Genomic DNA, 25,231 nt, shown 5'->3' on the forward strand with positions numbered 1-25,231 from the left:
AATGCGCTAATTAGTTCGCTAATACAAGTCACAAGAGTAACTACTAAAAATGCGCTAATTAGTTCGCTAATACAAGTCACAAGAGTAACTACTAAAAATGCGCTAATTAGTTCGCAAATACAAGTCACAAGAGTAACTACTAAAAATGCGCTAATTAGTTCGCTAATACAAGATAAAAAATGGACTTACCAAGAGCAAATATCTAAGATGCAAAATCAAAAGGTCTTTGGGGTCGAAAAAAAACAAAATCTAAAATAGAATAAATTAGGTATCCAAAAATTACAAAATATACGAAACACAATGAAACAACAATTGAACAAAAGTTAGACTTCACAAAACTTACCAAATCAACAAACGAGGTCCCAAAAATATAAACCAACAAAGATAACGGAAAAAAAAACGCAAATCTAACCAACAAACGATTCTCCAACCTCCAACTCCTTTCTACACAATCAATACACTCCAGCCAAGATAACCTCCAACAATCCAAAAACGCCACCTCGACTTGAGACACACCAAGCCATAAATAGTGTTTCGTTTCCCGCACAAATTAAGGAGGGATCATAGGGCCGCACAATCAATGATGCGGCCGCAAAATAAGGACGCATGTATAAATACGTCACGAAAACACATTCAAATTCTGGTGTATTTCTTGTTTGGACCGCAGACATGGCGACAGACCAGGGAAAAAATGCCCAAGAGTCAGGCGGTAAGTCTTTCATGCATTTTCTATCAACGATTAATTTGAACCATAAGATGAGGCAAGTTGTGATTTTGAGAATTCTGTAAATTTACACAAATAGGTGAGGAGGATGACATGGAAGAGGCTGCTGGGCCCAGTATTCCGGCCAAAGCGGCCAAAAAAAAAAGGCAGCCACATTTCACAAGAAAGGAGATGGAGGTTTTGATCCAGAAGTGTGTGGACATCCTGCCACAGGCAGACAGGAATATGAGTCTAAGCCAGAAGTGGAGAATGTGGGAAGAGGTAGCCGTTGCTGTCAATACGGTGGGTGATTATGTCCGTCTAGCCCGGGATGTCAAACGGCGGTAAGTAAACCCTTGCCCCCCCTAAAAACAAACCCCATTTTAAACCAAAGGATAATGGCTTCCATTTTTCCCCACAGATGGGGCGACTTCAAATATCGCCTAAAGCAAAAACTCGCGGACAGGGCTAGGCATGCAAGGGGGACAGGTGGGGGTCCCACCCCTGTGTCATTGGAGTTGACCGATTTAGAAGAGCTGGCACAGGGGTGTGTGCAGCCTGTGGAGGTGTTTGGCGTGTCCAACATGGATACGGACATGCCAGACTTTGCGGCTCCTCATGTTGGCCCAGGTAAGTATTGTGATGTCACCAACTCTGAAATGCTATTGTGCCAATATGTAGATTCTAATGTGACTCTTTTCTCATTTTTCAAACAGAGACACAGGCGGATGAGTCTGCTCCAGAGGGAAGCCTTGGCCGCAGAATTTCTGCTGGCTCTGCAGGGGAGGAACCAGTACATCCGGCTGAGGACCCTGCAGAAGCCAGTCCAGGGCGTGCCCCCTCGCAGGCAGTGGGCCTCCTCACAGAACTCAATTTCAAATCGGATTTCCATACGGAGATTCTGCAGAGGATGGACGCCAGTCTGCTACGGGTGGCTGAGGCCCTGGAGCAAAATGCTGCGGCCAACGTGACCATTGGTCAGGCCCTGGCGGAAAATACCAGGGCCAACATCCGCATCGCCGATGCCCTGGAGCAGCTCGTTCGCCAGCACATGGTGGAGCCGACCTCCCTTCCTGGCACAACATCAGCCAATCCTCCAAATGTGCCTAGCCCTGTGCCTAGTCCAGAGGCCACAACATCTGCCTCTGGACAGGCCAGCCCGATGGCATCCCGGACCCGGTCTGGCGCCCACCCTCCCCCATCCAAACGGGCGAAAAAACGGTGACAGCAATGGCGACTTTTCCCACACTCCTTCTGTGCTTGGCTCATATTCCTTTCTGGTCAAAACTTCCCTCTCCTTTCTTGTGAAATGTTTTTAAGTTATTTTTGTACGTTTATGTTATCAGTTATTGTTTTTTTTTTTTTTATAAAAAGTATCTTTGGCAGAAAAACGAAAAAAAAAATATTATGCCAATTGGTTTGTGTTTAAACAATACATTTATGAAAAAAAACAGACATTGTATTGTGACATTATTGGACAAATGGGTTACATTTAATCCTGGCCCTAAAGGCAAAAAAGGACACCAAAAACCATTTCATTTGTCTAAAAAAAAGGCCTCTTGAAGGAACGTTTAAAAAAACACATAACGATGCAAATTGCACATTAAAAAAAAAAAGGGGGAGCTAATTAAAACATGATGACATTATTGTCACAATAGGCCATAAACAACAAATTGAGGCCAAAAAAACCCCCAAAAAATGTACGCCAATTGATTGTGTAATCCTGACATTAGCAGGTATGATTTCCACCTGCGTACGGTTTTGTGCTATCCCAATAAACTGCTTTCCAAACACATACCAAGCCGGTTTTCAATACAACACTAATTGCTTTTGGGACCACCCGCGATTAATCGCTGCAACATCGTGGAGTCCCGGGACGGAGGAGAAGGCCATCGCCAATGTGGTCGAGTAATCCAGACCCTAAACTGTGCGAGCATTTTGAAGGGAAAGAGGATGTTCCAGTGACGTATGTGACGGTCCGAACACATTTTACGCTCGCATCTGCTAATGTATGTACGCCCCAAAAACGCCTCGCCACGCCTGCGTTTTTCCATCTCCACCCCCGTCAACACCCAAAAACGCCCTGTTCTGTCAATCACATTTGACATGTCACTTCCTGTACGCTATTTTAGGAACGACAGATAAAAAGCTCGCAATCTGCCGTACGCACATGCGCAGTGTAACACCGACGCATGCGTGGTTAGTCAACATCGGAACGCAACGAGCGTACTGCTGTTTGCGAGTGGCTCTGAATGAGGGCCCTTGTTACGGATAACTTCTAATTATCTTGTTTAAAGTTGCAATATATTTTGATACCACAAGATGGCGCCGGTAACGCCTGAACGGTTGAGAATGAGATTCCACGGAATGTACCTGTGTAACGGTTTATGGACTTAAATGGATCGAGACACAGATGCCGCGTTTGGTAGCTGATGCTCAGAGGTAGGGGAAGTGTGATCTGGGCGAGCTTTGTAGGAACATCAGTAATATTTTATGCCATAGTAGATCATCCCGTCTTCTCTCTGTATCTACCATTATTGCAACTAAAGACTTCAATAGTTTAGATACTTGGGGTATATTTACTATGCTGTGGTTTCTCAAAGCCGCTGATCTTTGCGGGTTTGACCTATTTTAAATCAGCAAAATATATATATATATATATATATATATATATATATGGGAATATATGCTACACAAGTCTAGTTTAGCATTCACTCCCACTGGCATTTTAAAACTTTTGGTCGGTGGCTCTGGCATACCATGGCAGAGTAAATCTACCCCTTGGAGTGTATTGATTTTTTTCCTGGGTGAAGAGGAAACCCAGGAACGTACAACCTTGGACAGATTTATACCATATATATAAATGATAAATTTATTCTCGGAAACACTACATCACATATATATAAATGATAAATGTATTCTGGGACACACTACATCACTACAATCCCCATCATATCTTGTGTATACTGAATGATATGAGTGGTGTGTGTGTTCTGTCACATAAATATTACTCATTTTCTGATTCCCTTAGCCAGAGCTTCAGTTCTGCTATACAAAGCTGGAAAATCTATCTTGTTTCAAGGTGTAGGTGTGAGCAAGAGGACCAATCATGAGATTGTAACTTTTGATTGGCTTCCATACTCATAGCTACCCCCCATCTGGAATGTCACAGAGCCCCATTTTTATGGCCCGGATGTGAGAACTGCGGAGCACCAGGGAAATTACCTGCATGAAGTGGCCCTGGCAGTCCAGCTAGCAAAACCATTAGCTAATAAGATTTAGTTGCTAATTTAAATACTTATTTCAAGTTGTTTTTTTTTACTTATTAAACATACAGTAAGGTGGTAGGAACCCAATATAGGGGAAATAATGATAACAATTTTACTCTTTATATTGGCCAAGTGCGCAATGAGTACATTTCCCTGAATATATGTTTTCTTTGCCATGGCATTAGACCCAGGCCCCTGTAGGCGCTGGCAGCATATTGGCAATATACCCAGGCTACACATTGGGCACTAGAACCTAAAGAGCCCTAAGTAGGAGCCACATCTAGAGCATTAGGCACCCACCAGTGTAGCTATGTGTAGTGGCCTAGAGGCGCCACAGCAAAGGTAGGGCTCATTATCCACCAGTGACTTTGTGTAGTGGGCACTAGGCGTACTACATGTGATCGGCAATTAGACTGGGTTGGTGGGCTGTCTGCTTATATGCATATGCTGAGTGAATTGCAGAGACAACTTTCAAGGGGTGAAGTGATTACATCAGTGAGTATTCTCTGTGTTGTCTATCCCCTGTAGGATAGGTTGTGTCTGAGGCACATAGGTGACCTTGTGCATCTACCAGCATGCTGGTGTAAGCGGTCAGACAAGCGTGACTAACAGCTATCACCTGGGCGTGAAAGTGCCAACTGGATAAAAAGGATACCCTAATCTAATTAATGATGGGTAGTAGGAGGAATCTTGTAGTGTGTAATAGCAGGAGAACCCTTAACATTGAGAAGTGTGAAGAAAATTCAAGCCAAGAGCACTAACAATTTGTGTGTGTGTGTGGGGGGGACATTTGGAGCAATCGCCCCCCAGGCACAGTCTGTCCATGATCCTCACCCCACCCAACACGCTTTTGTAACTTCCATTCTGCTGACTCTTTTCAGCACCCGAATAAGCCCTTCTGCTCGACGGGAGGTTTCTGTCCTCCCTGAGCTCGCCTTAGGACACCTGCGTTACGGTTTGACAGGTGTACCGCCCCAGTCAAACTCCCCACCTGCCACTGTCCCCGGAGCAAAACAAAATCCATCTGAAGGACAAGCTCAGAGACCATCACAGATATACTACAGGGACTGGTTGCCGACCAGGGACCTGATTCATTAAGGATCACTATTGCGATCGCAGCTCCGTAATCGCACGCAGGTCTCCTGTGAACATATGCTAATGAATACTATCGCAATGCCGTCGGACTGCCAGCATAGAGACGCCCACTGCCTCCCACTATCTCACATCCGTAATACCTTGCACACCTCCATAAACATCGGTAACATCGAGTACCATCGGCCCATCACACAGAATTACAGCAGCCCTGACCATACAGCTAACCTCGTTGCACACAGTAAGTACACAAGCTGCGTATGCAATCGCACTGGCTAATTTATGCACGCCCATGCAACGGCGTTCAAATGGACAGACACGCCTGCGTTTCGCCAACCACCCATCACCATCCCCAAACGCTCACTGCCTGTCAATAACTTTGCGATGACTCTGTGTGGTCTCCGTGATCGCAGTGATGCCTTTGCGCACTGCGATGCATACGCATGTGCAGTACGCAACAATCGCCCATCTGCGTATGCTTTAGCAATAGTGATCTTAATGAATCAGGCCCCAGGTGTCCAGCTTCAATTAACTGCATTAGAGCAGTGAGCAGTGGTATTTATCAATACTGAGCAGATTCAGGGATTGGTGGATGAATAGGGAGAAGCCACCCTCTGCCCAGCAACCCAGCTTCATGTAAATATTTACAAATATTTAATTTACCTCTTATACTGGCCATACATGCTGCAATTATCTGGACGATCCGGCCTATATTGGCGGATCGCCGCGATATTTGTAGCGTGGGGGGGGCGACCGAGGGTTAAATATTGCTCGGTCGGGCATGCTGAATTGTCCAGCATGCCCGTCCAATGCGATATTTACCCGGTAACTGTCGACCGCATCGGGCAGTGTATGCCCAGCGCGGCCGACAGACAGACATTTCCTAAGGAAGGAACAGGGAAATGTCTCCTCCCCCGGGGGCGGAGCGCGGATGTCGGGCTATACACTGTGAGATTTCTCTCACAGTGTATGCCGCGGACATCTGCGGCTGGCAGCCGGCCAGATAAAATGTCTGTCGGTCTGACAGACATTTTATCTGGCCGTGTATGCCCAGCATTAGTATCGGGGCCCCAATCTTACATGTTACTGACTATGCTGTCTGTTATAACTTTCAATGGCTCCACAGGCCCTACCTGTGTTGGGTTTTATATCAGATGCACGTCTTATGTACAACATTGGTAGTCTGGTAGTCTCTACAGATGAATTGTAGCATCAGGAAGGTTCATGATTTCTGCTCTCTTATATTATATGCTAGTGTGCATTTCTAAAATGCCAATTTTGCTTTTATGTAATTCGTGACAAATTGTATTTGACTTTTATCACAGCTATCACCATGTAGGAAGTGTTACACTTGTAACAAATTATTTTTATAAGGTTTTCTTGATGATCAAAATGTCTACAGTTTTTGATGAACAGTTCCACCCCCACCAATACCACCACCCCAACCACCAACACCAATACAACCACCATACCCATTCCCACCAGAAACAATTTTATTTTTATGTGTCTTCACATTCGTTTCAGAGCTAGACATCACTGCACGATATAATACATAGGGTATTGTGTACATGTAGATCTTTAAAAATGTCCTTTCAAGATTTGGTGGTAAACTATGTTATTTTGCAGGGTACAAAATGTGTGGGGTTCTTAAAAATATTTGACTGTGGGTTGTTGTAAGGCTATGTTGTAAACCAGGGGTTGGCAACCCTCATCACACATGCCAGACATGGCACACTGAACTGTGTTGAATGGCACCGACGGGCGATGGTGACTGTCTAGTCCACAGCTGCACATACTTATCGGCTTTGAGACAGGAAGAGGATTCTCCATCTCCCCTCTGATCAGAGCGGCTGTGCAGTGTCTTCTCCTTCTCTTCCAGCCACCTATCGCATACCATTCACAGTTTACATCTGTGCTAGGGATAGCCATCGACCATCGATGGTGGAGGGCCGATAGTTCTCTGCCACCGATGGCAGAGATGTGGCTCCTCCTGGTACAGTGATACAGGGGGCATGGTGATTAGCACTACAACTCATTGCACCACCTAGCCCCACCTCCTTTCCTTATTGTCCCACCACTTAGCTCCACCCCATCCCAGTATGCAGATTTCCCACAAATGGTTAAGCTGAGGGAAGTTTCTTTGTAAACTTGGGAGGATGACGTATGATAAACCCTTTAATGTATTCACTATGACATCAAATAAGAGGTGCAGAGGATTTGTAGGCTACGTTCCTGACATGCTCATTAACTAATATAGCATTGATAAACTCTGCATTACAAATTCCACAATGGTCTCAAAATAGAAGTCTGTGTGATAAAGTGGTAAGCACACCCATATTGGATGCACCAAATGAACCATAAGGTACAAATCTACATATATTAATTCCTCCATTCATCTTGTGTGAGTGCAGTACACAACAATGCAGAGGTACTTCCTGGGTGCCCATTCTTATGGGGGGTATCCACTTAGCGATATACAAATGAGAGCACGATTGCGACATTGCAATAGTGCTGTCATTTGTATAGCTAGTGATGTGCCTAGACTGAACGTTCACTCATTCAGTCCCGACACATCCGTCATCCCCGCACATGCAGAACCTGACGAGATCGTCAGGTTGACCTGCATGTATGGGCGATGTCGGCTTGTTTTGGCCGGCATCGGGCATGTTTTGGACGGAAGCGATCCGCGATGCGCGTGCCCGCGGGTCGCTTCCGTCCAAAACATGCCCGATGCATGCGCGATTTGCAAGCGATTGCATGATAACGACATCGTTATCGTGCAATCGCTTGTTTAAATCGCTAAGTGGATACCCCCCTTTATACTGTGAGTGTTTGCCTTACCACACCCTTAATGAACGACCATTTTCATCTGTTTTTTGGCATTTAGGAGCAAATTACTGATCATCATTTACTCCCATACGTTACCAGATTTTCATTTCAACCAATCAACTTGTTGTCGGTCTAGTGTGTGGCCAGCTTTAGTATCCCATGTGAGCGCACACACCTGATATAGTCACTACAACTAATGAATGGAGAACTATCAGCTGTAGAGGGCAAATGACAATCAGGCAATAATAAAGTAGCCAAAGAGAAGTGTCTAGGTAATGCAGGTGGTCATTGTCATCAAGGTGTACTGTTGCACCATCCATCTAGCAGGCGCAAGCGATAAAGCTCCTGGCAGGTGCGTCTTCAATCTGTGTCCTGGTGAGACTTTGTTGCATTTAGTGAACACTTCCATACTGTACTTGGGTTATGTTTTCCCTCCCCGTGTCTTCCTCTGTAAACCGAAGTGTAAGGTACGTCTGCCTCTGTATAAGAAGCACCTGATACACAGCTTTTGTGGGCATGTGCAGTACACAAAGGTGCGATTTTTACCCAAAAACTGTACCTATCCCCCAATTCTGCAACAGCCCAAAATTCACTCTGGAAGGGAATAGTTGCTTGAGCTACACAAAGGTTGTACTTCAGCCAGTTCTTAGCATTCAAGCTAAACTTTAAAAGTAATTCTGCTTTAGCTCAGGTGAGTGAGCTGCTGGGTTGCCTCCTTGTAGTTCTATACGTATTTGTAGTTTACATGGGACTGACCTGAAACAACTCATTTTATAGGTATTGCCATTTTTGCAGTGTGTTAGCCATTCTACCAATTTGCTTTCTTATATTTTTTTGTAATGGATAATGGTAGACTTTGTAACGTTTATTAATGTCCATTCCAGGCATGTCATAGGGCCTAATGTGTATAATTTAAAGTGCAGTTTATGTGAATTCCAGCAGACAAATTCCTTCTTGGTGCAATATTATTACCACCTGTTCCTTCCTCAATAAGTAAGGGCAAACTTTTTCTCTGGACAAAACTGCATGCTTTCAGGATGTCACAGGCTGAACTGCTGCAAACAAGCCGGTCTGTGCTTTTACATGTATATATTATAATATTGGGCTTTTAATGCACTGTTATGGGAATACTCATGAAAGTAGTTGTCTTTTGTGGCCTGAAATTAACACCACCTTTCATTTTCAGATCAGTTCTCAGGACTGGTTCCCCCTTTATCTCACACAATGAGGCATGTGCACTCTGCTCCTTGGGCCGCAGCGACTGTTGGCAGCGAGATGAAGCAGAGCACTGCAAAGGGAAAGCTGGAGGCTAGGGCTGGTGGAGTGCGCAAACTGCGAACTGCTGGGAGAGAGGTCTCAGCAGCAAGATCAAAGGTTACAAGCACCATTAACCTCCAGCCTCAAGAGCGCCTTGCTTTCTACAGGCTCCTAGGTAAGAACCTATTCAGCTATTATCACCATGTCGACCTAATTGTATGCCAACATATTGGTGGCCAATCTATTGTCCATGTTGGCATTCAGAACCTGTCAACATCCTGACTGTCTACATTCTGTATGTCAACAAGTCATATTACACCCTGGCCTGTTATATTGCAGTTCTTTCACTCATGTGGAAAGCGCCCATATGAATAAAAAGTTATGTAGAGTGATAAAGCCAAGAGGTAATGTACTGTAGTAGGTGACTGCAGTGGTGTCACGAGGGGAGGGGGTGGGTCGGCGGCCCCCACACCGGATGACCCAAAAATAGCAGAGCTGCTCTATTTTGGTCCCCCTCGGATGTTAACACCGAGCAGTGGTGATGGACGTCGAACGCGTGTGCAGGTCACCCATTTCACACCCTCCTGTGTCTGGAGAGGTTTGGGGCTTCAAACTAGCTCCCAGAGTGCTAAGCAAGCCCCCACTGTGACTGAAATGGGACATACTGGGAGGGGGGGGGGGGCATGGTGGCGTGTTATCGCTGATACAAGGCCATGATCCCTGTCGTGCATGCGCTGTAGGGTTCTAGAGGTGCTGCACTGGGTGTCACTGGTGATGCCTCTGGGTAACTGACTGGTTTCTCCCCATAATTTCTTAAATGACCTAAAATTTTTAGCTTTTTCATTTGCAGAAAATGAACTGATTCAGCAGTTCTTGTCTATGGATGCCTGTTTAAGAATTTCAGACAAGGTATGAATGGAAAATGCAATGTTGACAACCTACCACTAGATATTCATTAACCTGCAAGTTTTGTAGCTCTAACTGGTCTGACTACTGATGGTCCAATGTAAACATGGCTTTGTTTTATTTGTAATACTGAAGGTTTTTTTCCATTTCTGTGATGGTCTAAATATTCACTGTCTGTAAACCTGCGATAAGCCGTAAAGATTTCTTGCAACATTAGAGCAAGAATGTTCAACCATTTGCTTGTGCACCTAGGGGCTGATTCTGAATTGGGAGTAAAGCAAAAAAAAACTTTCTGCCTAGACAAACAATGTTTGAATAATGCAAGAGGTGCAAATCATAAGGTCCCCATACATCAACAATTCTGCAATTTGCAATCAATTGTGTATAAAAACTTTTCCCTTTTTCCCTTTTTATATATATTAGATATAGCTATAGATATATATTTTTTTTCCATATAATTTTTTTTTTTTTTTTTTTTTTTTAAGGCATTCAAATGGGGTCATTAGTGTAATTTCCCTGCCTTGGCTATAAGGCACAATGATCCCTATGGCTACATGCATTTTCTGAAAAGTGTCAGTGTGTTTTAATCAACAAGTAGATCTTACTAACTGCTTTTGGGAGCATTTGGATGTAATGGTGCATACACACGGTCCAATATGTCAATCAAACGATTGAACGATTTCAGCCTGTATTAAAATGAATGAAATCGACCAAATCTGACTGCAAACACATCAGATGTCAGATATCGTTATCTGACAAACTGGAACGCTCATTGCTCATTGCTCATTGGTGCCATATGTCAGATTTTTCTTTCAGATATGAACCATTTTATTTATTTATTTTTTAAATCGTTATCGTTCAGATCTGAAGAAAAAGCTGACCGTGTGTATTCACCATTAGTCGATTTTATGACACGCCCCTCAGATGTAGCAGTACACGCCCACTTTTACTGCCGCGCAGATAGGTGTTGCTCTCACAATCTCCCTGAAAAGCTTTTTCAAAAGTAGGAAATAAATCATTTTTCTCAGGCAGGATAAATACTGGCTGCTTTTGCATGTAACCCACAAATGCTGGACAGCTTTATTTTTATACTGCAATTTATATTTGAGCTAAAACTCGCCCCTCCCAAAACCTAAACCTCTGTACACTTACATCTCCCCCACCTGCAGTGCAACATGGTTTTGCCAAGGTGCACAATTTCTTGCTCTTCTGCATTACACTCTGGTCAGAATCGGCCTCCTATTGTCTTATGTTTTAGTAACTGTTCTTGAAGACAGCAATACATGAGAGGAAGATTCAATACTGAATGTTCTCAAAGCAAATCTAATGTACCACAATTGGTATTGATAATGAATGTCACCTGCATTGTCTGTAGTTACAGTAATACCCCTTTTCCACCAAATTCCGGGTCTGACCCGGAGTTGGAACAAAGTTCCTATCCGGATCAGACCCGGAATTTTGCCGGCGCTGACTCGGGATATTCCCGAGTCAGCGCCGCTCACACCGCAGTCGGGTCTGCATAGACCCGGCTTTTGCGGAGTGAAAGTGGACGCTTTGAGATGACGTAATCTCCAAGCACCACTGAAGCCGGACCAATCGGCCGGCTAGCAGCGCACTCCAGGTCTTCGTGACCCGGAGTGCGCTGTTCCCATAGCAGGGTTTCACGGGCTACGCCCGTGTTAAACCCTGCTAGTTACCTGGGTTGGATTGCCGGGTCACTCGACCCGGCGATCCAATCCTCTGCCCTTTTACACCAGGGAGCTGCCTGGGTTAACCCTTCAAAAACCCGGGTTTTAGCTCCGGTGTAAAAGGGGTATCTCGCCCACAAATTATACATGTCCACATCTGGAGACCATCAAAATGGGTTTTCACTGCTGCATTGCTAAAAAAAAAAAAAAATCCACTGAGCTACATGAATGCACCTTTCTGATCCTTACACAAAGTCCATTCACAGCGATCTCAAACACCAGGTTCAATCAAGGGTGCAGAACGGGCACAACATAATGTATTCGTATATCATACACTCCTATCCCACCCATCTGACTGCAGGTATCATTATACCACTGGTGCATTGCTCATACTATACTCTATTACAGAGGTTCTCAGGACCCCACACAGTTCATGTTTTCCATGTCACCCAGCAGGTGCACAGGTGTAGTCATTACTCACTGCACATTTTAAAATTTCCACTGGTGGAGCTAATTATTTCACTTGTGATTCTGTGAGGAGACCTGGAAAACATGCACTGTTTGGGGTCCTGAGGACCGAGTTTGAGAACCTGTGCTCTATTACTTAAGCTGCATACACACACAACTATTTTGTTACCAACTATTTTATGAACAATTATCTGTCAGATTTTTTTTAAGTGTAATGACTGATTTATTTTTTTATTTATTTATTTTTTTGAACTACAAACTATTTTTGCATATTCCCTTAATGAAAATCATTCAGTTGGTCAGTCTGACTGAACTACAAATGTGAACGCGTATGAACGATAATCATTCACTTAATCGTTCATAGTTTTAACTCAAAGTGAACGATTTTTACAACGATTGAACGATAAACTAATCGTTAACGATAATCGTTAAAAAAATCGTTGTGTATGCACCTTTAGAAGTACCAAAATAGAGGTAGTTCACCTAGTACCTGCTGCTCCCAAAATCAAAAAGTTCGGGTTCCTGAGCACAGAGGCCAACTCCCTTTTACACAAATTATAGAAATTGTGTATTTTTGCTATAATTCTGATCTCTAACAAAATACTAAGACTAAATATTTTGTCTTATTCAGTATCTTATTGCTATGGTACTAGCATATTTTAAGCGTGCAGGCCTGTACACCAATGACTATACATCCATGAACTTCTTTGTTGCACTGTAAGTATTGCTTTTTTTTTTTTCTCTGTAATTGTATGCACTGAGACCTAATATTCAGTCTAGTCACTTCACATTTAGAAGGATACTGTTGATATGTATTACTCATATTTTCCCACTCTCGAGTGTCAGGGATAATCTTACTGTAGCCACTAGCAGAATTATAAGGTGGATGTGTGCTACAAGAAAATGGCTGCAGCTGGAAGTGTGCTGACTTTCGGGAGAAGTGTGCTCCGGTACAGGAATGTGGTGTATTACAGTGCTTGTGTGCTTACATGAGATCCATTTGTGCAATGGCTCACGCATGGGCAGATTCTGAGTACCCAGAAACTCCCCTGAAGGACTACAATTGTAGCACTAGTGAAGTATGAGGATTGCATAATTTTGATCCCATCCACTCCCCATAGATGCTGCGCAAGGGGGCTAATTATGCAAGGTCCACCCCCACCAATGACCTCCTTCAGCATCTCAGCCTCCCAAAGGAAGTGTGTGTTCTATGTAATATACTGTATGTGTGTGCTAGACTCCCTCTATAATGGCTGTCCCGAACAGAGGGAGAAGTGGGCCAGTCTTTCCAATTGAGGCGGGTGGTTCAGGTGACTGGATGTCGAGATTTATGCTGAATTGCGTCATCGCCCTGCACCCATTACAAAGCTGATGATTGCAACATTGTATAGAGGGGGTGGGCCCACGATGATGTGAGTGCAGCATCATTCACACCCTACGTACTGTGCTACGCCCCTCCACGGTGCTTGTCTGGCTGGCCCAGGGCAGCCCTAAAGTTGTTTACTATGAGGAGATCTGTGCCCAAGGATGTGATCTATATTACAGGGGATGTGTGATGAATTGCATGAATCTGGTGGTAAGAGTTAGAGGGTGACAATTAAGATACTAGAGAATAGAAGTGTGCAGTGTAATGTAAATGCACAGTGATGGCAGGGGCGTATCTATAATCTGGGGGGGCCCTGCACTGCACACCCTGCACCCATAGTATTACTTACCACTCCGGAGTCCCACGTCGACGCGGGGGTCCGGTACTGTTAAAACTACTAGAAAATGGCTGCGGTGGCCACTTTCCCATCGTATGCTCAGTATACTGGAAAATGGCCACCGTGGCTATTTTCCCAGTGACCTGCGCAAACTCTATAGACTCTGGGCGCACTCTAGTGCCTACAGTCTATAACTCCGGCGCTGGCCGCGCACAATCGGTGTGCTGCCGGCCCAGGATAGAGGGGGCCTGTGTCGGACTGCACACTGGCCCCCTCCTCTCTAGAAATGCCCCTGAGTGATGGCTATGGTTAAAAAAACAAAAAACAAACTTGCATTAGTTTGATGGGCTACAGGGCAATCTTATTGACCATCTTTGCAGGCTTTCTGTGACCGTTGCTATTTTTCTTTTTCCACAAATCCTAAATAGTTGGTTCAAAACACAGCCTCCTATCACATTTGCTCTTTGCCCTGACTATCTAACTCTGTAACTGCTTTGGGCCTCTCAGACTAAACCGTACACACCCTCTTCAGTGGCACACATGTGGGTGCTGCTGTCACAATCTCCCTGAATGCCCGCTTTATAAAATGAGAAACTTCTGCAAAATTAAGTGTTATTTTACATCCATCTCTTACCCATTATGTTACACTTCTAAAACCAAAAGGATTCCAAAGAGCTTCAGCATCTTCTCGCTGAAGTCTTCTCATCACAGATGGCATCTGCACAACATACTGTATCTCTAGTCCTCATGGGAACAGCAGGTCTCCTCCTTGTGAGAGCTGCTCAGCTGCAGAAGAGCATTGTCTGGTCCCAGACAGCAGGGGCTGCTGTGATATGAATTTTCAAGTTGCTGTACAGCAGCGGTTAGACCATCGGGGACATGGTGATCGTGTCTGGAATTGGGTCACTTCAGTGAGGTTTTCTGCTTTTATGATCTATCAGGCAAAAGATGCAGGAACGCAGTTCTGGGTTACATCCTTGTTAAACAGCATTTGACATTCTGTTGTGTTCCACCTAAAATATATTTGATTACAGGCAGTTGCAGAGAACCAGGGTCAGAGGGGATGCAACAACAGATATTAAGAACCCTGAGACAGCAGTGGTGTATAAATGACATTAAATAAATGTGTCAAAATGCTGCACATCTATACGAGAGGCTTTGTCAATCCTCTCCCAATAGAAACACAAAAAAATTTGTATAAGGTGGCGCTTAAAGACACAAGGCAGTATAAAGATTGAATATCCCGTTTTAATCACAATATATCAAAGATAAAATAACATGCATATCCTAAAACTTGTGCATGCACATAATAAACATCTAAGATAATCTCAGTGGAGATCCTAAAAAAATAAGGAAGTGTTATGAATAATTCAGAGTTCCAAATATTTGAAACAATTGTATCAGGCTAATGCCTGTTGCAGTTCATCCAGTGGAAACTTAGGCCTCACAGTGTACCGAAATAGTAGCAATAAATATTGCAAAGATAATGGTACACTTACAGTTCTGTATTAAAAGCTGCCATGAGCCTATGACTTATTGAATGCTGTAGCTTTTATATGGATTTCTTATACTCTCGGTCCCGGATCAATAGATAATCATAAGTATCCCAACTCCTCCATAGACAAGTAATGAGCTGCAGTGTCCAGATAATTTGTGTGCAAATTGCACACTATGCGGCTCTGTCAGGAGACCTGGCGTGATCCAGCAGGTGCCCGGCGTCTCCGACAAACTGTTTGAGAGCAGGGCCCGTGGTAGACTTGATCCCAGTGAAGGGTAAGCGGGACAACAATGACCTGGATGCGGTGTCTAGGCTCTCGCCCTCAGCTGCAAAGGCATGTACCCTCTGGGAGCGGTACCTGTAATGGTCCTGGCTACAGTGAAGTGCGAGCGGAGTAGCGGCGTCCTCGGTACAGTGCCTTAATTCTAATGGAGCATACACGCGGTCAGATTTGTCAGATGAACAATTTTTGACTGCAGTCAGATTTGGACGATTCCATTCATTTTACTGCAAATACATCAGATATAGTTATTTCACCATCGGGAATGCGCATCGTTCATTGTTCAGACATGTCAGATTTTTCCTTCAGATATGAACGATTTTTTAAATGGTTATCGTTCAGATCTGAAGAAAAATCTGACAGTGTATGCACCATAACTCAGCTGTAGAAGTATGCACCTCTGTGCCATGCACCAATTGTACGCAAGGGGATATGCTGATTCTGATTCCACATCCAAAAGTACAGGTAAATCCAAGCTCTTTCTGTGTCCTTAACGCGTTTCTCCTCAATATGAGGCTTTTTCAAAAGTCAGAGGAAATGCACACAGATGGCCACAGCCCATCTAGCTGCTGACCTACTCCTGCTGCGGGCACTCGCCCCATTTTATTCTCCTGTCTAACACTGGTCTTGGCCTTATCACTAGTTCAGTGCATATTTTTGAGAACTCCCTTTATTATATTTAGGTAAATGAATGGGTTTGTAATAAATGTTTTAATGATTTTTGCAATAGCTTTTTCCTACTGCTATATACACCTAGACTTAAAAAAAAAAAAAAGGGAAGAGACTTTTTTTTTTTTTTTATTTAATTTCCCCTTTAAGAAAATAACATTTTCTCTTGTAAAATTTTCTATACAAAGTGGTTCTCCAAAATCCTGGAGACTGGCTTTAGTCCTGAAGAGCTATGGGTGAAGTCATAAAGTGGTTAAGGAAATGTTTTACCTTCCATATTTGGACTTAAGGACCAGAGTAAAATGTGTCAAGAAATGCATGTTCTGATCCTGTATTTTGTTTTCCCATAGGTACTTGGCTAATGACATGGAGGAAGATGAAGAGAATTATAAGTATGAGATCTTCCCATGGGCACTAGGAGACTCATGGCGAGAGCTCTTCCCTCAGTTCCTGCAGTTACGGGACAGCTTTTGGGCGAAGATGAACTACCGAGCAGTTGTGAGCCGGAGATGTTGTGATGAGGCAAGTTCCTGTAATGAAGAAACATAATGAACCTGTACACTTCTAAGTAATGTGGTTGTGATGGTGGTTTGTTTTGTTACAGATTATGTCTAAAGACCCTTTCCACTGGGCCTGGCTCAGAGATCGTCCCATCCACCATAGTGGGGCCCTCAGGAGTTACCTTCAAAATGATGATCTCTTTCCACGAGGGCCAGGCTCCACCCAAGCTAGTTGCACTCTTTGTCGGAGGTTCAGCACTAGTGACATTGAAGGAGCAACCTGCAGTGACTCCCCACCAGGGAATGAGTTGTTTAGTTTCTCTAATGGACAGTGGTCCCAGGATCTCATCTTGCCCTCAGATCTACTTCTGGATCCTATCGCCACTTTTGACAACCAATGTGAGTTCTAGGCGTATGACTTGAGTTGATTATATTGTTCTTGTTGGGCTTTTGTGCTTGCCTTTCATTTATGTAATTACTTGACTCATGTGTGGTTCAAAATAATGAAGGGTGCTCAAATATGATAGTGTTTAATGGTCATTGCTGGGAATTACAGGAGCCATGTAACCCATCGGATACCACCGCTGTTACCTATTGTTTGCAATGAGGATAACTAATAGAAATCTGTTTATTACAAAGCTATCTGCACTTGGTAAATCCATAGTTGGGGCTGTCCTGACTCCTGCTACTGAACGGTGGTAATGTTATGACTGGAGTTTCGGTCCTTAATTTGAGTTGTTGTACTACAGTAGTGCATCGAGGAGGTAGGGATCCTGTATGAGGATTAGAGTTGGGAGTGATGGTATTTGCAGTTTCATATCTTACTTTAATGGACATTTTCTTCATTTGTAAAATTATAAATGTAACTTATCTTTGCAGGGAATACTGTCTTCAGTTTCAGTGGGGAAAATATGGTGAGGGGGAATAGGTGGGAAGAGTTAGGCAGATGTATGTATGTAAATTATTGCAGAGACTTATGAACTGTGGTGTACTGTATAATGGAAAGGATAGGTTATTATAGGCAAAACAGGGCAGATTAGGTAATTCTGGGAGACAAAAAAAATGCTGGGATGATTGTCCACAGCAAACATAACTATATTAGTTGATGCAGTAGTATAGGCAGCTGTGGGAGACCAAAATCCACTCTAGATTAAGAGTATATCATACTTGCCTAGATTTTACTTCTCCCCTCCTGGAGGAGCCCGAAGGAGAGATGCAGCTGATTGCTGATGGGAGAGGGGATGGGTCTAGTAATTGGGTCCTGTCCCCTCGCATGTATTTGAGGAGGGGGCAGATGGGAAATTAAGCCTTTCTCATAGAAACACATCATATTGGGCCTGCCTTCCTCATAGATCTGGAATTTACTGCATTATGCACCCTGCCCATTTCACTAGAAAGTAGGTGGGATGCAGAAGGGCCGTCTGCTCATATGGGGAACTCCCAGATATTTGGGAGTCTCCTGGATGTTCAAAAAATAGTAAGCATGGTGCATATAGCAGACAATAACTTTAGCTACTTTATTAACCAACCTTTGCAATATTTTAACAGCAGACAAAGTAATAAGGGGGCAAACGTACAGGGTAGTTGCTACAGCAAATAAAGCAGTGCTTAAAGTGGTCATAGAGATGTGGTGGAACTAAACACCACCCCCACCCCCCCTCTCCATCCACTGCACCCCCTGCAGACCAGAAATATATAAACTTGCACACTTTTTCCCTTTTGCAAGAAGGGGTGTGGTTTCAAAAGGGGTGTGGTCACATAGTATCCCCCAATTAAAATGATGCCACAAAGTAGCACAATCTTATTAATGTTATGACACACATTAGTGCTCCTTTTAAACAATGCCCACAGCAGTAGTGCCCCTTATACTCTTTCCGCCTCCAAATAGAACTGACAGAACTCAGTTCTGGCCCACTTTAACCCCTGAAGTAGAGTATATTACTTGATTTCAGCAATGTGGTAATTTTGGAATAAGAAAGTACAGGGGCTTATGTCTATGTAGACCAAATATGCAGGACATGGTTAACAGCAGGTAACTCCTAAAACTGACTTCTCCATAATCTAATCAATGGAGCACAAACCTTGGAATGTGGAGTAGCACTGTGAATTGTACTGGGAGACCAGAATTGCCAATAAAGAAAGTAGGGATCTGTTACATTAGCGGAGAAGAGATGGTAAAAAGATCTCAGATAATATGTAAACATACATAAAACATGTGGATAAGAAGAGGTATAAAAAAATAGGTGGATGATGTAATATCTCAAGCCCCAAAGTTAGGCTTATTGAGTGAAATTGGCACATAAAAGAATATTTGAGCAAGCTAGTTAGATTTATTGTTTGAGACAAAGAAAGGGGGAGATGTGTATAACACATTATAATAGAGATGATGCAGTTAAAATGTGCTCTAGATGACCAGATGTGTGTAACTGTACAGCTGATACTACATGTAATGTGTGCAGTCACCTCCATTATCTATGATTACCTCCTGAGATTAGAATGATGGGGGGCAGTCATGGATCAGTTTGTTTATAAAGAAAGTGGAAGGAAATAAAGTACCAACCAATCAGCTACTATAGTTTCCAAACAGCTTGTAAACTGACAATTAGGAGCTGATTGGTTGGTACTTTATATCCATCCACCTTATCTCTCTAAGGCTTAGTACATAGACGTCTGCGATCCTTGGGACATTTCCTTTACCTCTTATATGGTAAAAAAAAAAAAAAAAATCTATCCATAAGAAGTAAAATGAAAACTCCTCCTGTTTTCCATTCCAAAATATAACTGATTTCATCATTAAATAGTTTTCTTTTATACTTTTTTTTTTTTTTTTTTCTCCCTTACTCTAGTACCTCCAGTGCCGCAGATGGGATTTGAGCCTGGTGGGATTGCCTTGGGTTGGTGCCTCTAAATCAAGATGAATGTCTGCACTACTCTTCTCCCGAGTACAGAATGCAGGAGACCTCAGCACTTATCACAGGGTGATTCATCAATCTACAGAGTCGGAGAAGAGAGACCAAAATCATTGTTGGAGACTTAAAAAGCGAGATATTTGTCTCAAAGTAACACATCTCTTTAATTTGTATCTGGTGCCATTTCCGTTCTGTCTGTAAATAAATGTAAGTCTATGGGCTGGTCACCATTAAATATCACTAGGTGTACACTTTTTGTGTATGGTGTTTCTACACACTTGACATTTAAACTTTATGCTTATTCGTGAAACTTGTAATTTTGTTATATTGTTTGAATATAAGTATATACAATAATGAAAATACATTACTTGAGCACAGGTGGCTTAATTAGTACCTAAGTAAATTTGATCTAACGATCTGGGCTCAAGCATTAATATTCTTAAACAATGGACTGTACTGGTGGAGTTTGGGGAAACTGCTTTAAGTGTAAGGGTCTATGGCATGCAGGAGCGTACAGTGTCAAGTCTCTGATGAGAATCTATTTAGTACTCATGATTCTGTATCCAACATATGGGCAAGCAAAGTTAGAGTTGCTGAAAGGGAGAAAAAAAACTGGTGCGGGAGCATTGGTAAGATGGAGTGTGCTAGGGAAGAACAAGAGGGAGAGAGGCCCTGCCGGTAAGAGCTTGAACGCCAATGGGAAGAGCAATGCTGCAGCCGTCAGGAGAAGGTAAGTCTCTGCTGGGCCACCAGGGAGGATATGGTCACAATTTATCCCCAGAAGCGCTGCTATCCCCTCCCGACACCCGGCTTGGCTACGATTGGTATGCCGGGATTTTGCCATTTGAGCTAATGATAGGCGTCTAAACACCAACGTCTATCATCAGTCCTATGCTGGCATTTCATTGTCGGGAAGTCGGCGGTTGGCTTTTAGACAAAGGACAATTTACATCTTTTTAGAAAATATAATGCTTAGGATCAGATCAAAATAGACATTTGTTTCTCATAATTGTCTAATGCTGATTTTCACTGATTTAGATGTGAGTGTTTTATGAAAACATTAGCACCCTTATCGTTCATATGTTGCCTTGGACACCAATACTGTTAACTGACACAGAAATTACAACAAAGGGAGAGACCAAAGATTCCAAGCAGTCACTATAAAAAATGTATATACTGTATATTGCCAAACCAAAACCTAGACACTGGCATTGAACATATGTCTATTTGCGTAGTTTGTTTAGTGCCTGCTTGTAAAATGAGCGCACACAATTCTGAAAATACACAGATGATCACCATGCAAATGTATCTGTGCTATGAGGGGAAAGGAGAAACTGAGGTGGGCAAAGTTAAGTGTTCACACAAGTGGCATATATATGGCTAATCTTTAGGCCCTAGTACAGGGCAGCTGTAAGTACGCACTACTGATGATGACTGGACGTAATCTAGGTCATATGCTGCCAATGCAGGGTAGTTCATGTCTCCAAAATGCATATAGTTCTGCATGTGAGTAAATACATTATTTTGGTGGCATATATATATATATATATATTTTTTTTTTGGGTGATCTGACATTTTTACAGGCCTCAGGGCTTTGTAAATAGGGAGTAGAACCATATTCCGCATAACTGCTGAATTTTGTTTGAATCTTATTTGGACAACTGTGATGACAAATGGCAGCCTTTTGTGCTAGGGGGCTGTTGGCACCTATTGTCTGATTCAGAGATGAGGTTGGTCTCCTTCAAAACAGATGATCGCTAGGTGGAACACTTCAGTGATTAGACAACCTCATATTGGGTAGACAAACCTGTTCAATTGCAAGGACAATGGTTGGTGTAGTAGTGGTTAGCATTACTGCCCCACAGCCCTGAGGTCATAAGAGCAATTCCTGATCAAGGCACAATCTGTGTGGTGTTTGTATGTTCTCTTTTTGTATGGGTTTCCTCCATGTGCTTCGGTTTCCTCCCATACTCCAAATACATAGATTGTATGCATCACTTGGGCAGGGACTGACGTGAATGACTTAACTATTCTCTGTGAAGCACTGCGTAATGTGTGCACTATATAAATGTCTTCTTAATAATGATATACTAGTTTGATGTGAGTGGTGAAAAACAGTGCTTCACTGAGCAGCTTTTACAAAGTTCATGACTCATATATTTAATCTTGACTTATGTATTCATAAAACCATCTTTTAGGATGCGTGTCTTAGCATGTCCCTTTATCCTGGTGTATTTTCTTTGATGGCCACATCTTTGCAATTTGACACCAAGTTGCAGTTGGCTTCAGATGTAAATAATAGTCTTAGGGGTATAGGGGCCTATTTACTAAGCCTTGGATGGAGACAGTCATCGGTGATAAAGAACCAGCTCCTGTAATTTTTCAAACACTGCCTGTGATGTAGCAGTTAGGAGCTGATTGGCTGGTGCTTTATCTCCATCCAAGGCTTAGTAAATAGACCCAATAGTTATAAAAACTTGGGTTTTTAGAAGTGGAGTTGTAGCCCATAGCAACCAAGCAGATTCAACTTATTTATCTAGCTCATTCTAAGGGATAATAGCTAGAATCTGTTTGGTTGCTATGGGGAACATCTGCACTTTAGTAAATATACCCCTGAGTGTGTGCCCCTATAGGTTGAAAGAACTCTTTTTATACAGCACTTCTGCTAAATTATTTTCCCAGAAACCAAACGCAAGACACTGAAACTAAGGCCCCCCCTTCCCCAGTATGTTCTTCTTGCAGTTGTTTTTTTTCATGTTTTTGTTCTTTTTTCTTTTCTGTAGTTTCTCTGTATAAGGATTTTGAGAATAATAATTTTTTTTGTCCTGAAATGACAGCATAGACATTTTAATACAAATTAACAAGCAAGTGTTTAATGAAAGTCAACCAATAGCGAATGGTTATGAAGCCGAAAAAGAAATGTCAGGATGTAAATTTCAATTATTGTTTTAAAATACTTTTTAAAAGAATAAATTATTAATGGATGTGAAGGAGAGAGGGAGACATATGGCCAGTACACACGAGTCGCCCAGACAACGATCAGATATCGTTGTTTGATCATGCTGGATGTTTGGTATCGAACATGCACCAACCCCTTAACGAACCCGCAATCATCGATCGCGGGTCCCTAGAACAAACAGGCTAACCTGGTTGATATCGATCAGGTGGGCCTTCAAGCACAGGCATTGGTCGATATCGACCATCCGTGCCCGCACATCGACCATCGTTTTGGCTGTTTAGAGGGGTTGAAAAAAAAGTGATCTAAATTATATTATTTATATTCTTTTTAGTTGGACCGTGTATGTACCAGAAAGCTGTGTACACACTTAGCTGACAAAGTGGCAGATTTTGTAAGCTATACACACTTCCCAATTGGCTGCTTGATTTGCTTGTCATTTAAATTTGGCTGTCCAGATGTGATGCCAGTGTTGGCAGTTCTGCCTCCAGAGTACAGGTCACACAGGCAGTTGTACCGATATATTGGCATCTGCTGTGCTGCAGGGCCGACTTGATAGGTCTGTGAATGTCATAGTACAAAGACATATATCGTGTGTACATACTGGACCTGCAGATGCACTTGCGATATATAGTTCATGGAGCCAACGAACAACATATTAGATATTACATAGTGTGTACCCAGTATAATAAAAGGAGGTGTATGGGAAGAGAAGGAATTCCTTATATCAAAAATTGATAGAAGGTACATATTAAGCCAGAGTTTTATAGAATAAAGCGGTATTCAGAGTTCTTGAAGACAAGAAATATAGTACGATCATCTATTGAAGTTAGCATAGAAACAGAATATGATTGTATGGTTACCAGATGGAGTGAAAAGTATCTGCTCTTATTTTTAACTATAATGTAATATTTTCCACACAGGCAATGTTGGTGTGTTTGATGCACTTCTTGCTCCAACGAGGCCCCACCACAAATGCAACTCTTAACACTACCTTAGGAATGCACTGGAACTCTCTGATTTGGCTAGAGCATGGCTGTTTTCATGCTTTAAGCAATCAAAGCAGTCCAATGCATTCCTACAGCAGCGGTGGGAAGTGAACTCTGGGTGCCTATGCACTAGGCAATATTTTACACCATCTGCCCGATTCCGATGCATCGAAACAAGAGATCTTGTAAAATATGTCCACTCACGGTGCGTGTCCCCACGGGTCGTACATCGCATCTTAAAATCTTGCCTGCTGCAAGCAAGATCTGCCAATCTTTGACACGATCCTGCAGAATATCGTACAGTGTTGATGCCTGTACAATATGTTGTTTGGATATGATGCTTGCAGGCATGGAACAAGGAGTTCTGTGCTGCATGCATGAAGAAACTGATGCATGGACGGATCTTCCCCAAAAGAGCAACCAGCCCCGGGCTGTAGTGACCCAGTGCTGGTTGTGCAAAATACGGGGGACAACTGACGTATGGGTCACCTGTACTTACGCACGACCAGCATCGGGCTAGTCAGAACCAGCCCTGGTTGCCAAAATATGGGGGACAAACTATGTAGGGGTTTCCTGTACTTTGAGCAGCCAGCACTGGGCTCTGATATGGTCCTGGAAATACAGGGGGAAAAATGCGTAGGGTCCCCCTGTATTATCCAGAACCAGCACTGGACTTTTTCTAGCAGGGGGCTAATGCAACAGCCAGGGGAGCCTTTTCACTGGGCCCCCAGCTGAAGCATTAACCCTGACCGCTAGTCAGCCCAGGCTGGGGATCCCTATGGAACCCCCCATACAGGGGTCCCCCTCTCCAGGGCATACCCTGGCCTAGGCTGGTAGCCTGCGGATATCTCCACCACACCTGCGTGGTTGGTGGTGGGTTGATAATGTAAGTGTAGTGTAAAAAAAGAATATAAACATTCTTTACAGTTTAACTGCAGGTCCCAGCAAGCCTCCCCCGCATGCTGGTATTTGGAGAACCACAAGTACCAGCATACGGGGCATTAAGGGTCCGCTGGTACCTGTAGTTCATCTGTAAAGAAATGTTTAAATAAACATAATACACACACACACACTGATAAATTTTAAATACATACATACACAAACTCACCTACATTACTTGGACTGGTTCACTTCTCCCTGTAGGCATCCATGGTCTTGGTAAAATAAAAAAAAAAACTGCCTTTGTAGAGCCGTATCTCAGCGTTCATTGGCTGAGAGAGGTCAGCCCCCGCCTCTCTCAGCCAATGAATGGCTCCCTCCATTGAAGTCGATGGCGGGAATCGCAGAATAAACTTTTGCAACCCTGCAGCTGTCCATTGAATTCAATGAAGGGAGACGTTCATTGGCTGAGCGAGGCGGCGTCTGACCTCTCTCAGCCAATGAACGCTCAGATACGGCTCTATAAAAGGCAGAAAATGCGTCTGAGCTCTTCATTCGGGAGGTGACAACCATCGTGATTGCGTGGATCGCGTTACTCGTTTTTTAATTTATCAAGACCATGGATGCCTACAGGGA

General features: G+C 43.1%; 1 protein-coding gene across 5 annotated transcripts; it reads left to right on the forward strand.

Moving 5' to 3' along the window:
* The first annotated feature begins 8,118 nt into the window (after positions 1–8,118).
* SPDYC (speedy/RINGO cell cycle regulator family member C) lies at positions 8,119–20,022 on the forward strand. 5 transcript variants are annotated; one of them, XM_088480022.1, is made up of 7 exons: positions 8,119–8,268; positions 9,080–9,325; positions 10,001–10,059; positions 12,844–12,929; positions 16,713–16,884; positions 16,967–17,261; positions 19,709–20,022. In XM_088480022.1, the coding sequence occupies exons 1-7, from the start codon at positions 8,169–8,171 to the stop codon at positions 19,768–19,770; spliced, it is 1,020 nt and encodes a 339-aa protein (XP_088336148.1). In that variant the 5' UTR covers positions 8,119–8,168; the 3' UTR covers positions 19,771–20,022. The 5 variants fall into 5 exon arrangements, with proteins under 5 accessions (XP_088336148.1, XP_088336150.1, XP_088336151.1 ...); XM_088480024.1 differs by having other exon boundaries at positions 8,160–8,245; XM_088480025.1 differs by lacking the exon at positions 8,119–8,268 and adding an exon at positions 8,295–8,360.
* The last annotated feature ends 5,209 nt before the right edge of the window (positions 20,023–25,231 follow it).

Source organism: Taudactylus pleione, unplaced genomic scaffold (genome assembly GCF_031769625.1).
Source record: "Taudactylus pleione unplaced genomic scaffold, aTauple2 ptg000250l, whole genome shotgun sequence".
NCBI lineage: Eukaryota > Metazoa > Chordata > Amphibia > Anura > Myobatrachidae > Taudactylus > Taudactylus pleione.